General features: G+C 41.7%; 1 protein-coding gene across 1 annotated transcript; it reads left to right on the top strand.

The window, feature by feature from the left end:
• The first annotated feature begins 226 nt into the window (after window positions 1-226).
• Window positions 227-13,694, top strand: NPM1 (nucleophosmin 1). Its single transcript, XM_075164083.1, has 11 exons — window positions 227-414; window positions 1,170-1,249; window positions 4,247-4,366; window positions 5,184-5,277; window positions 6,021-6,124; window positions 6,661-6,722; window positions 7,237-7,291; window positions 8,942-9,031; window positions 9,576-9,677; window positions 12,285-12,359; window positions 13,338-13,694. The coding sequence occupies exons 1-11, from the start codon at window positions 351-353 to the stop codon at window positions 13,374-13,376; spliced, it is 885 nt and encodes a 294-aa protein (XP_075020184.1). The 5' UTR covers window positions 227-350; the 3' UTR covers window positions 13,377-13,694.
• The last annotated feature ends 311 nt before the right edge of the window (window positions 13,695-14,005 follow it).

The following is a 14,005-nucleotide window of genomic DNA, read 5'->3' as shown; positions in this document are numbered from 1 at the left end:
CACGCGTGAGAGAACAGCCACCCGCGGGCGAGGCGGCCCGGCCCGGCGGGCCCGCAGCCGCTCCGGTGGGCGCGGAGGCCGCCCCGGCCGCCTCCATTTTGTGATGGCCGCAGCCCCCCGCGCGCCGCAGGGCGCCACGGGCCGCGCTCGCGGCCCCCCTCCGCGTGAGCGCGCGGCGGCGCGTGCGCAGAGGCGGTGCGGCGGGCCGAGGGGGCGTGGCCGGGGCGCGGGTCTCGCGAGAGCGCGCGGGCTATATCTGGGAGGGGGGCGGGCACGGGGCTTCCTTTAGTGCGCGTCCGCCCGCAGCGCCGCATCCCGCCCCGCTCCTCCCGCGCGAGCAGGCCGAGAAGATGGAGGACAGCGCCATGGACATGGAGAGCATGGGTCCCCTGCGCCCCCAGACCTTCCTCTTCGGTAACGGCCCGCGCTCCCGGTGCCTGCCGGCCCCTCCCCTCCGCGCCCTCAGGCCTCGGTGCCGGGCGGGCGGCGGCGGGGCCCGCGTGGGGGCCGCGGCCTGGCGCCGGCCTTGCGCCGCGCCTCAGTGGGGCGGGGGGCGGGGAGGGTCTTGTCGGGGGAGGGGGCGCGCGGCGGCCGCGGCCGTTACCCCCGCGCGCTCCCCCGCGGCGCGCGCCGCACGTGGCGCGCTGCTCGCACGTGGCGGCGGCGCGGCCCGGCCCGGCCCGCTTTTGTTCCCCGCGCCGCCCGCCAGCCTCCCCGCCCGTTGCTCGGGACGCGGGCGCGCTGGCAGCGCGCAGCCCGCGGGCGGCCGCGGAGCACATGGCAGCGCGGCGGGAGGTGGAGCACGTGGAGCGCGGTGGGGCCGCGGCGCGGCGCGCCTTGCTTGCCGCCGGCCCGGGGGAGGCCCGGCCGCCGACGCTGGGCGTCCCGGGAGATGGCATACCCCCGGGCAGCGCGGGGGACGCTGAACGTGGATGGTCTTACATCGGATGGGCTTGAAAGGACCACGCTAGGAGCTGCGTGGTCGGCAGTAGGCCGCGGACTCGCCTGGGATTTTCCCCACCCCACGTGTTTCTCATGTGCCTGGAGTGCTGGTGGTTTTCGGTGCAAGTACAGAGCCTTGAAGCAGCAAGTTTTAAAGTAATGAGTGGTTAGCAAATACCTGCGTCTAAATGAAACGGTATGCTTATAATTAAATGGTCTTTTCACAGGCTGCGAGCTTAAAGCAGATAAGGAGTATCAGTTCAAAGTAGATGACGAAGAAAATGAGCATCAGTTGTCTTTGAGAACGGCAAGTATTGTTTGGTTTTTAAGTTTATATTTTTCATCAGTGGTGTGCGATGTTGCAAGAAGTGAGTTTTTAAACCTGTAAATTTATTTCCTTAAACTTGTTTTAGTGGTAAGTGTTTTTATGTGAATCTGTCACATAATAAGCTCTTATTAGGAGTGGAATATACCATGTCACGTAATATTTGCTGTGTTGAAAAAAAAGTTTAAAATACCCACTAGTGTTTTGTTGTTTACAGCAAGCAATGCGAGGCTGGAAAAGTTTAAAAATTAATTCACAGTTAATAAATGTATACTAAACGGAGTTAAAGGCCAGAATATACACTGACATCTCTAATGCAATAGTTCAGATAGTGCAGGAGCACAGGGGGAGGATAGATTTGTACGAATCATGGATGGGCACATTTTAGTAGACTTTATTAGAAACTTTATTTTGAAAAGCTTTTCCATATGTTCCTCAAACATAATTCCAGTCCTTTTTTTTCCATAAGCAGCTAATAACCAAATCTAAATTGGGGGGCGGGGGTGGTATTATGTTTTGATTTATTTACCTTAGTGTTGTCCTCTCTAAGGATGTAACTGGGAAACGCTGTCTCTCATTCAGGTAATTCATCTAACAGACTCACTGAGCAGGATACTCCTGGAAGTCAGGATCTGTACACTGAGAATTCTTAGCTGTGTCCTTATATCTTTCTGCTGCCACACAAGCAAGATACAGTATTTCAAGGCCTTTGTTCTGGGCTGAGCACATTACTTCTGCTTAGCAGAAAGATAACGTGCCACAACTTCACAGGCAAGGAATTGAAGAGTTGTAGCCTCGCTTTACTTCATGGTTTATGACTGTGTTTATTTAAATACAAAGAGATACCTTGATGATACTTGGAAACAAGAGAGTTGTAATTGTGGATTACTTCTGACAGCAGAATTGCTTCCTGCAGGAGACTTGCATAATAATGCTCTCCAAACTTATTCACAGTGATACTTACAACACTTTAATATAGGCATTACAGTTTTGTGAATCATGTGTCTTCAGTCCTTGCATTTTATGAAAATTACAGCCTGGACTTGACAACGAGTAATTTGTTCTTAATTAGAATTTCTTTTGAGGGAAGAATATAACAGTGAAGTATGTATAGGACAAGTTCATGTGGATAGTTCTCATAGCTGTGAGAACTCATAGTTTGTCATGCAGATGAAATTAGTCACTGAGTGATACTCGAGTGGTATAGCTTTATCCAAAGATCCTGTTTTTGGAAAATAGCATCTCTTCCGATGCTGTGTGCTCTTCACGGGGGATGAAGCAGAATGAATGCATACCAGTACTTAGTTTTTAGGGTTGTAGGAAAAAAGTCTAATTCAGTAACCTGTCTTTTTAAAGACAAAAGGTGATACACAGGAGAAATGGGGTTTGAAATAACAAGTTACAAGTCTTAAGAGGCTTGGAAGATCTTGGAAGTAGCTACAAACAGAAAATGCCTTGGCAAGCAGAGGAAGGAGTTGATGGAAGACAAAGTCTGAAGGTAGCAAATACCTGGTGACAGATCTGTGCACCTGATAAAAGACTAGATACATAAAGATTGACTGACACATGTCAGTTCAGGTACACGTGACAATGGACTTGGGTATGAGGTACAGAAAGAAGTGGGGAGAAAAAAGCATAAAAGTGAAAGGGGAGAAGGATTGATGCATGTAGAGGTAGGAAGTGGCATGAGGGTTTCTGTAGATGTCTTACTAATGATAGCTGAGAACATAAAGAGGGATGGTCACTGCTTCATTACCTATTTATTGTTAGCGTGCATTCCTTCAGTGTAGAAATTAAAGCACGAGAATGGATACTTGCCAGACACAAGTGCCGTAGTATTGCTTGAACTGGTGCAAATGGCAGGAGTAACTGGGGTGGAGGGCATGCTCTTAAACTCTTGGCCTGTTGGGTAGTCCCACCAGCTGAATGATTCAGTGTTGTTGCTGAGAGGTAAGATCAGAGCAGCAATTTCACCTCTTTAAATCTACAGTAACAAAACTTGCCAGGAGTAGTGAATCCAATAACCTATTTCTCAGCTTTCAGTCTGATAGATCTTCATCAGTCTGGATCATTACAGCCTGCCTAAAACTCAGCTCTTGGAGAATGGAAATTTGAGTTGTATGCCTCTGCTTGAAGTGTTCACACCCACATCTTCCATGGAGGATGGAAAGCTTTCTTTTCATGGGCATTGGAAAAGAAAACAGAAAGCCTTGTTCACTTGTCTCGGGAATGATTATAGTACTTCAAGGGGTTCTTGGTCTTGCATGTAATCCTGACGCAGATGCCAGAGCTTCAGAGAACTGGAATTTCAGGCCTGTCCCATGTTTTGTCACTCATTTGCCTCCCTGCAGCTATGATTTTTGAATCTTCAGAAAGTGCCAGACTTGTACCCAGTGTAAGGAATCCAGGCACTTGAGTTTTAAAACGCTCTGGGACAGCAGCTCTCAGTCCTGGGTGAACTAGTGTGGAAGGCATATGCATAAATGACAGTACTGAACTGAGCAGTTGTTAAGGCTTACCTCCTCATTGAACGTCAAGTAAGCAAAAAGGGTGTAGTGTAAGTGGTAGTTAAGTAGTTGGCAGATGAAACATGGCACGAAGGGGAAGGATAGAGGCTGTGATTCTGGAGTAGTGATAGCAGTTTGTTTCCCTTCCTCTAGGCATGTGTTTATACTTCTTCCCTTGGGCCAGCTTCAGTGCGGACTGGACTTGTCACTGACCTGTTTCAATGCAATAATCCAGTAGCAAAAGGTGTACTTTTCACTCTCATCAAAGCACATGCCTAGAGTTGCATCTTGTAAGTGCCAGTGTTATGGGGAAAGAGGACACTGACTCGGGGAGGAGTGCAAGTGAATCATTAGCAGTCAGAAATACAAACTTCGGTCTTGAGAGAAGAGATGCAGAACAGTGAATGGGGTTTAAAAGATTTCAGAATATCTGGGAAGATTCTCAGAATGCGCACTGTTCTTTACTTCACAGGTTACTTTAGGGGCTGGAGCCAAAGACGAATTACACGTTGTAGAAGCAGAAGCATTGGACTATGAAGGCAATCCTATTAAAGTAGTACTGGCATCTCTGAAAATGTCGGTGCAGCCTACGGTAAGTACAGGAACTTGGAAAAATTTACTGTAAATTGGGTCTCGGGTGAGAAAGACAAGTTAGAAGAGGTTTTGGTTGAATTTTAGTGAAACTGCACGGTGGTCAGTGGGTTCAGACAAGTGTTGGTTTTGGCATGTGTAGTAAATACAAGCTAAATAGGAATATTGTTTTTTGTGCCTAGCAGTCTTACTCTAGTCATCTGGAGATGATAGACTTTTGTTCAAACTATGCATTTTTTTTAAAGAAGCGATAGTAATTATGGTGTCATCTCTATGTATACAAATGTATGCGTTTGCAAGCAGATGCATCTACAGCCTGCATTGCTTTCTTTGAGCCTGGGATGAGAAAAATTAATTTTACTGCAGGTCCCAAGCTCTTTGAGAGATTCTAAAGATGACTGCTATCCTTTCTGGATTTAAGGGCAACCCTACTTGTCATTCCTGCCATCTGGAATGTAATTTGAATCAGTGTTGCTGATGTACAAGTGGAACTGCACAATGCTGGGGGCAGGTGTGATGGATAATGTTCAAATTGGCATGGCTGCCAAGATGAGTAGAAACAAATGTGGATTGGTCTGGCTTTGAAAAGTGTGCTTTAATTACGGTAAGCAACAAGAGTGTAGTAAACCCTGTTGTAGCGTATTGACCCTGAATTGACTAAGCACTTCCAGAATATTCTGTCAGATGGAAACTTAGAGTAAGGGTATTGGAGACTTGGAGTCTACAGATGTTGGTGCTCTTGGTTTCATTTGAATGAATTGTCTGTTAAGCACGCTTTGCCTTTAACATTTGCATAAATAACATGCTTTTTTCCTTAGGTTTCATTAGGTGGCTTTGAGATCACACCACCGGTGGTCTTGAGGTTGAAATGTGGTTCAGGGCCCGTTTACGTCAGTGGTCAACATCTCGTAGGTATGTGTTACTCTGGTTACTAATCCGTGATCTTGCTACCTGTCAGCACCCACAGAACCTGGGTGATGTATCTGGTGTCTCAAGTATCTCTAATACTGACCCTCTGCATCTTTAATTCACTGTCCTCAGAAGCACAAGGTAACTGTAGGACAAAGGAGTTCAGAGGAATGCTTGCATATCTTTTCTTGCCTCTTGTTTTGTATGGGTAAGGGGAATTTGTCAGTCTTGCAATGTGAATTCTAATTTCTCCTCTTAAAAATGGGTATTAGGTTCCCGGTGTTAGTGTCTCAGTTATTAGCTGAGAGTGTGACAAGACTGCCCATGAAATAGTCTTGAGTTTGCACTAAAAACTAAGCCAGGACTAGCCTTCTCCTTTGTAGAATTGCCTTTGAAACTGATCTTTCTCTCTAGAAGTTCTCTTAAATGTGTCTCCTTAGAAATGGAGAAAATTCTATTTCTGACTTTATGTGGCTTCTTTTCGGTGAGGAGCGTTACAGGCAGTGTATGGTTGGTATCCATTTTGGATTTCAGTGTAGTAGTATCTGCATACAGTCAACTGGAAAAGTTTCTGATCTCAGTGGTTAGGTTGCTAGTAGGAAGCTTCCTCCTGTCAATTCAGCACCTCAGTAAGACTGTGCCTATTTAGTTGTGGGTGATATCTTCCGTTTTTCTTACTAGCAATGTTGTTTTAACTACTGTTAAATGAGGTGGGGTTTTTTTACACATTGCCATCATTTTATCAGCATTAGAGGAAGAACCAGAATCAGACGATGAGGAAGATGATACAAAAATTGTGAACACTTCAACAAAGAGACCAGCAAGTGGAGGAGGAGCTAAAACACCACAGGTATATATACTTTCAATCAGCTTGTCTGCAGAATTTTCTTTTGATTTGGTATTAACACTGCCTCTGAGTAAGCAGTTAGATGGCTTGCTGTGATTTACTTAATACATGGTCTGTTGACATCTGTGAGGAAGGATTATTTTGTACTTGGGTCTTGACAAGTACTAAATTACAGAAGTGTCCTTAAGTACAGATAGTTTCCAAAGCTTTGCTGGAGGGGGCTAATATGAAGGCTACTTTTATGTGGAAGTTTTGTCCACTACAGTAACTGAGTGTGTGCAGATTCTACTATAAACATCAGTGTACTGCAAGAATTTAAATGCTGATTGAAGCTCTCTAGTGTAGAAGGAAAGGTTCATATCCTCAGAGCATGCTGTAAATTTGTCAATAGCATTTGACTTGTCAGCTGTAACTTGTTGATTTTTAGCTAAATTCATGGAAGATAGTCTTGTAATTATGCCACAAATTGTTTTGGATCAAGGTTGCTGTTTATTAAGACAAAATGGTATTGACGCTTGACATACTTGATCTTTTTTAAGAAAAAAGCAAAATTATCAGAAGATGATGAGGATGATGATGAAGATGAGGAGGATGATGATGAGTATGTATTCATGTTTCGGTAACGTACTTTGAAATACAGGGTTAACTGCTTCAGAATATGAATTGTGTGACATGACTACATGTTAAGTGAGGAAGCTACTTTTTTATCTTGGCTACAAAAAAAGCAGAATTACCTCAAGTTTATCTCCACAATGCAATCTAAATTAGTGTTACTCAAATATGTCATACTGGGATATAAAACGTAGTTTCATGTAATTCATTAACTTCTAATAAATTTAGAATTTCTTTATTATAGTAGTGGAAGCCATAAGATGTGCCTTCAGTATTAAAACAGAAGGGAATGCATTTAACTGCTTTAGCAGTAGTAAGTAGAGTATTTGGCCTAACACCTCGCCATGTGTTAAAACAAGGTATAAGGTAGACTTTGGAAGATTATACTCGCTTCTTTCATGAATAAAACGTTTTACTGGGAGGGGGGGAGGGAAGACTAATTCCTGATGTGGTTAAAGCTGTATGAATCTTGTTATGGTGAGTGACTAACTTTCTAATTGTAGTGATGAGGATGACTTAGAGGATGATGAGGAAGAAATTAAAACACCAATGAAGAAAGTAAGTGGCACATATATATATATATATATATATATTCACACACATTGTGACCATCTTCACTTCACCCACGAAGGATTAAACAGCCTTTTTAATGAACTTGAAAGGAAGTGAGTGATAACACCAGATGGACTTAATATCTTCAGCTAAGTTTACTCAGGCAGGGGGAGCGAGTGCTAACACCTCTTAACTTAATAATAGGTGTTAATTAACTGTCCTGATTTTTGAGTCATCTTTGAGGATTCATATGAAGATCCCTAAAGCAGAAGTGTTTGTGGGGGAGAACTGTGTTTGCATAAGTGAGATAGCTGTTCAGATTTGAACTCTGCATTTATTGTAATGCAGAAGGTAATTGAAGTGTCCTTGTCTTTGGGCAGTGTTCTGTTTTATAATGGACTAGATATCAATACAAGGGATGACAGTAATAGGCAGATAGTCCCTTAAATCAATGAGTTTAAGCACAGCTATTTGGAATGTGTGAATGGGATGCTTTTGATTTAGCTTAGTCTGTATAAAGAAATTCTAATAGACATTAGAACACTTCAGTGTGAATGCGCATCCAATCCATGTTGTATTTACTTTGTTGCGGAGGAGTGGCTGGGTTTTTAACAGCACGCGTATGCGCGCGTGCAGTTGTCAGACTGGTATGATTTCATGTATGGCTGTCGGGCAGCAAACAAAGTCCTGCTCAAAGATGTGGGTTGTGCTTTGCCATTTCAGTTAGTCCTGCATGCTGTGAAAAAGGTCTTTATAGCAACCTAACTTTCAATAAAAACGATCTAAATCTGTGAGCCTGTTGGAAAAGGTTCACTTCAGGCAGCCAAGTGCTTGAATGTGAAATTACATCAACCCTTGAGTGCCACCTGGTGGTAAAATAAACTGTAAGACGACTTGGCAACTGCAGAGGTAGAGGTAGTAGTTTTTTGAACTTGTGTACTTTGGCTTGAATTTATGTTTACATATCTGCTGTTTAGAAGCAAACATTTAATGTTTTACTTCACTATATGCTGCTCTGTCCTAATGAATTTCTATAGGTGATAGTGCACAATAGTTTAAGGCCTCGTAAAGACAATCTGAACTGCAGATTTCCTGCCATCTAATCTAGCGTGGCTGAACAAAATCCTATCCCGTGATTTATATAGTAATATAAGAATCCAGTTCTTAAATATACAAGTGGCATTGCCCACGGACATCCCAGATGATATTTTTGTATGAAATGCCAAACAAGAGGTAATGGTTGTGTTACAAAAAACAAGTAGCACTGACTCAGATCTTGGAATTGCAGTGCCATCTAGAATTAGTCTGATGCAGTATCTGCCCCCAGAATTCTGCATGGTAATATGTAAGGAAAGATGTAATATATAAGGAAAATGTAGTGGAGGTCCCACATAGCTGTATGGCATCATAACAAAACTTGATCTTGGCTATGTTATGTATTGTGCTGCACCAACAATTTTTCATTTGAGTTCCTGTAGCATACATGCTTTTTGCTTAAATAATGCACTCTGATCGTGTTGCATGGGCAATGAGAATACTTTTTTGTTTGATGTTAAATAGTATGTATTTGTCACTAAGTCTTGAGTATTATGTTAACGAGCTTAACGTTTATTAGCAGTTTTTCATGGGAAATGAACTTAAGTGCTTTCTTTTCAGCCTGTCCGTGAGGCTTCAGGAAAAAATATGCAGAAAGCAAAGCAAAATGGAAAAGACTCTAAGCCATCCACACCAGCATCTAAATCAAAAGTGAGTGAAGACAAATGGGTAAAGCAAATGTTTATTCTAGTGTGGAAGCTAGTTTTCTTGCCTAATGGTAACTTTAAATAAGGTACTAACCATTAAGTTAGGTTTTTGAATCTTAATATGAAGCATGCTGGGGATACTGTTCATTGCTTCGTGTTCCCCTGTGAAACTCTATAGTGATCAATATATAACTACAACAGCCAAGATCCGAAATTGGACATGCTGTCCCTTGTGAGTATTGGTGATCCCACGGTTTAAAACACAAGACTATTTTTTGTGTAGCTGCTTGTACAAGAGGATGAGTGGCAACTGCAGTACCACAGGAGGCTGCTGCTAATAAGGAAGTCTCACTTAACTGCTCCATTTGAGAACTAACAGTTTTCTTGTTCAGTTGCTTTGTAGTTGTCAAGCTTATGTAATAGCTAGTTCTTTCATTCCATATAAATTCTACAGTAGGTTTTAATATTCTTGTTTTTAGAAAACTTGATCTTGTATACTAAGCAGCTTTATGTATGTGCAAGTTCCTAACAAAATGAATAATTTTCAGACTCCAGATTCCAAGAAGGATAAATCTCTAACTCCAAAAACACCAAAAGTCCCTCTGTCGCTAGAGGAGATTAAAGCAAAAATGCAAGCGTCCATAGATAAGGTGAGTTTTCAGAAACTTCAGGTCTGTCAGCCTTATTTTTACACTTCCACATACCAGAAGAATTGGGTGTTTTTAAGAAATGGTTGCACGTCACCGATTGCTGTGCTGTTATCAGAGTATGTTGATGTTGAAGCTTAGAGAAATGAAAACTTGTTTGGGACAAAAAGAAGCCTCTGTACTGAGGAGAAACAAAAACACCTACTTTGTTTTTGTGTTCCTCCAGTAGTGGTGTCTAGTAATTTGGTATTTCTTAGTGAACTGTTGCAGTTAAAATTTTTAAAAAAACCACAACAAAACAACAATAAACAAAGCAGCAAACTTTGGGTGATATTTATTCTAAAGTTGTCTTAACTAGTGTACGCATTTTATTTTAGGCAACTAGAGTAAAGCAGAGTTCTTCACATGTTTGGAATTGCTTGGTCTTAAAGCACTATCCAACTTGGATATCCAGATGCTTGTAAGGCTTGATAACTTCCAGAAGGGGGAGATAGGTGCTTGTGATATGCATTAGTGAATCAGCGAAGACCTGAAAGGATTTGCTTTCTGAACTGGAGATCTGGGGTTAATTGAGTCTCCGCTCAATGGATGTTTCATCTTTTGAAGGTCACAGGGCAGTCACTCGGCTTTTGGTTGCTATCAGCTTTGACTAGCACTTCAAGGTTATGCATATGAGTATTCTTCTTAGCTGCTATTTAAGTATAAAAAAGAAGATTGCATTTTAGTTATAGGCTGGTTGGGTAAAAGTGTAGCAGGTAGTAGCAATTCTTTCCCCCTTAGCCAAGTTTGGAAACCTGTGTGCTAGCTAGGGGTGAAGTTCAGTACACACGTGTACTGCGGAATAGGTGGTAGTGAGGACCTGACATCTAGACTATGAGAGTTCTGGTTTTACTTCACTAGCTCAGGAGCGTGCTTATAGATCATATGCTCATTTGTGACTGAACCAGGTTCTCTGTTGGAGACTTATTTTTGGCTAAAGCCTACAGTGATGTCAGTGTTACGAAGAATTCTGTTTTGTGTATTGTGTGGTTTTTTTTTTTTAGTTTAGTCTGAGATTATAAACTTTTCCCCCCTTACACTGGCAATCTAGGATTATCTTCTGCTTAGTTTCTTAATGTTTTGAGGCAGTTTTGTCCCAGGAATGCAAAATAAGACAAAAAGTGTAAGACAAAAAGTGTTTCAATATAGAGTGGGTGCAGGGGGAGTGACGACAGATTGTGATCAGGATTAAAATGCATATCCCTAAATTGTGAACCTGACAGTGATGGATGGTATCGTTCTGCTAGGTCAAACTAACCTCTTGGATCTAGTGGATGCTAGGGTGGTTTTTTGCATGACTCAGAGGAGCCGCGATCAGTGTTGTTTCTGCAGTGTAAGCAGAAGTGGCTGAGCTGCTCACAGTAGACAGATGTCCCTATGGAGGGAAGCATGCAGACCAGATAACTGGCAAGTAGCTTTAGAATATACTTTCTGTTGCTGAGGAGTTTTTGCTGGGAAATGCTGTGTAAGCACAAATTCGTAGAAGCAATAGCAGGCAGCTTAATTCAATGTTTTCCAAGATGGTGCTAGAGCATACCTTAGTGAGGCAAAAGGTTTGTGCGTTGCCATATACAATAGCACTTCTAGCTGACAGCCAGCAAGTTAGCAGCTTTAAAAAAAAAAATCACTTTATTAAATTATTAGAGTGGAACTGCTGTATTATGTAGTACGTAGATGTCAGCAAGCTAATAGAAAAGCATCAGTACTTGACAGATCCAAGGGGTAAGGCATTGTCCAAATCTAAGCTTTTTGGTTGCAGTATTGCAGTTTCAGATATTCCTAATGTAGCTTTGTTTCCTTTGAACATAAAATTGCTGTCTTCTGCAATGTGCCGAGTAGCAGCTAAGTGTACTGTCATAATTGGCTAGGTATATTTCAACTGATGCACCTGAAAAATGGGAAAAACATTACTCATGGGGCATGTGAGTGTAAATTGATGTCTCTTAAAATAGTGTGCTGTGTTATTTTGCTTGGAGATAGAAGACGTGAAGATAAACCTAGATGCATGAATTACTGAATCTGCTTTGTACATTTGAGTACATACAAAGACAATTTCAGAGATACAAGCAAACGTCTCTAAACAGTTCTTTAAATTCATAGAACTAATGTATTAGAATGAGTCTTAAAGGGTAGGTGGGAGATCAGTTAATTTTTTAGTTTAGAGAGCTGAAGTTGAAAACCTACTTGTGAAGGATAGTAATGTCTCAAGTTGCATGCTGTAGTAAGAATCCATAAAAATGGAATTAGTTCTGGTTTATCTGAATAGCTTATGAATGTTGACTACAAACAAGGGTATCTTAAGTGGTGAACGCTTGCTCTTACGTTTTTGAGCATGAGCAAAGACGCTTGTACAGCCATTTTGGTGCGTAGGCACTCACTCCTGTGAGAAATACCTGGGTACTGTAGAGAAGCAAACTTTTTAAAATGGCTTAAAAGCAGATTGGTTTGAGATGTTGCAAGGTGAGTTCAGTAAAATTCCATATGTATTGCAAAGGGTTTAAGCTTCATAAGTTATTTATTGGAATCGTTAAATGACCTGCATACACCTAAAGCTTGCTTTTTTCAAAATAGGGTTCTTCCCTTCCTAAGCTGGAACCCAAATTTGCCAACTATGTTAAGAATTGCTTCAGGACGGAGGACCAGAAGGTAACTGAATTTATTGGAACTTGATAAAGTCCAAAAACTTTTATAACCTGACTTAGGGATTCTTTTCCACTTCTTAATCTTTACAAGCTTTGGACTGTTTCAAAAGGGTTACAAACCACGAACAATACTTCAAATTAAATAAATGGGAACGGTTTTAAGGGTTTAGTTGGCTTAGATAGGAAAGCTAATATTTTATTACATTTTTCCAGCTTTTATATGGTTGGTAAATTATCTCTTGCTTACTAAACCCACAGAATTTTCCTTTTGGCACCATATTGGCTAAGGAAATGAGCTGTGGTTTTCCTTGCTGCTGAGTTTGGCCACCTAGGCCAGTCTGCCGTTCAGCCTTTTGTTGGGGAGGGTGTCTGGGAGGGGGAACTGTTTTGCGATTGAGATTATGGCTTTCTTGCTACATTTTCTCCCAAAGTCAACTGAACTCTTGTAAGAGGGCAAGCCAAAAGGTGGTATCAGGAAGCAAGTTTCTGAATTAGTTATTACTCAACATACACTAGGCTAAAATGTGTCTTAGATTTCCCTATCAAAATTCCTCTAAGTTAAAACTTTCTTCCAGTGACAGAATTCCTTATGCTTTCCTGCTTCCTTCAGTGGTTCAGAGTAAACTTGTCTGATAGACAAATTGATAGGTTCTTGAAAGAATGTTTAAAAGCAGTTAGCCTCAGCTACTGGAGTTGGTCTGACATTAGCCAGGGTAGGCAGAGTTCAGCCAATATTTGCCTAGCTGGTCCACACCCATCCTCTCACTTACCTTCACTGAATTCTGACTATTGTGACTTACAGTGAATAACAGTCTCCTAGCAGAAGGACCTAACGTCTTGCTTTCCACTTGATTTTTCTCTGAAAGGAGTGCATTTTTGGTTGTAATTTAATGTCAATATTTTGTGGAGTAAGTGGCGATAGTAAACTGAAAATAATTAGAAAAATGGATTTCAATTTCTAACTTTTTGTGTACACTTCCAGGTCATTCAAGCTCTCTGGCAGTGGAGACAGACTCTGTAAGAAAAGAAAACAGTTTAAACAGTTCATTAAAATCTGCAGTCTTACTTCTGTAACCATTATTTGGCTGTCCTTTTTACAAATGCTGAAAGAGCTTTCCCTACCGTGTCTGATAAATGTCATCCAGATTACCTTGCCAAGAATGTGTTGTCCAAAATGCCTGTTTAGTTTTTAAAGACGGGACTCCACCCTCAGCTTCATTTTAAGTATGTATGGAATGTTTTGATAAGGCATGGTGGTGGTGGTGGTCAGACAAATGGAAGTGGTGGGGAGACTAAATGTACGTGGAAAAAAAATAAAATTTAGTATTTTAATAAAGTACTATCGTTTCTTTTTTATGGGTTGGGGGTAGTCTGCATACTGAACCCAGAACATAAGAGCGCTTTAAAGTTCTCATAGCAACTACTCCTAAGTATTTTAGCTACTTCACTTTACCGAGTACACATCAGATAGTCTCATTTATGTTGTCAACTTTAAAAACAACTTTACTCCAATTCCATGAGCTTTACAGCTACTGAGCAGATGATTGGTGAGAAGACTTAAGTGGTAAGTGGGACTTTATTCTTGTCTGGAAGTGACCACTAATTACATAATTGCCTAAACCAGCCTTTCCTGCATCTTGATTTCTGACC

The sequence above is a fragment of the Calonectris borealis genome, chromosome 15 (assembly GCF_964195595.1).
Source record: "Calonectris borealis chromosome 15, bCalBor7.hap1.2, whole genome shotgun sequence".
Lineage (NCBI taxonomy): Eukaryota > Metazoa > Chordata > Aves > Procellariiformes > Procellariidae > Calonectris > Calonectris borealis.
Note: the sequence above shows the minus strand (reverse complement) of the source record. Positions and strands in the feature narration are given on the sequence as shown.

Bases quoted from the DNA above. Each gene is read 5' to 3' on its own strand.
- NPM1 (XM_075164083.1), top strand. From the start codon at position 351: ATGGAGGACAGCGCCATGGACATGGAGAGCATGGGTCCCCTGCGCCCC. The intron at 4,367-5,183 runs GTAAGTACAGGA...TTTTTTCCTTAG, and splicing joins AAATGTCGGTGCAGCCTACG to GTTTCATTAGGTGGCTTTGA. The intron at 6,125-6,660 runs GTATATATACTT...ATCTTTTTTAAG, and splicing joins GAGGAGCTAAAACACCACAG to AAAAAAGCAAAATTATCAGA.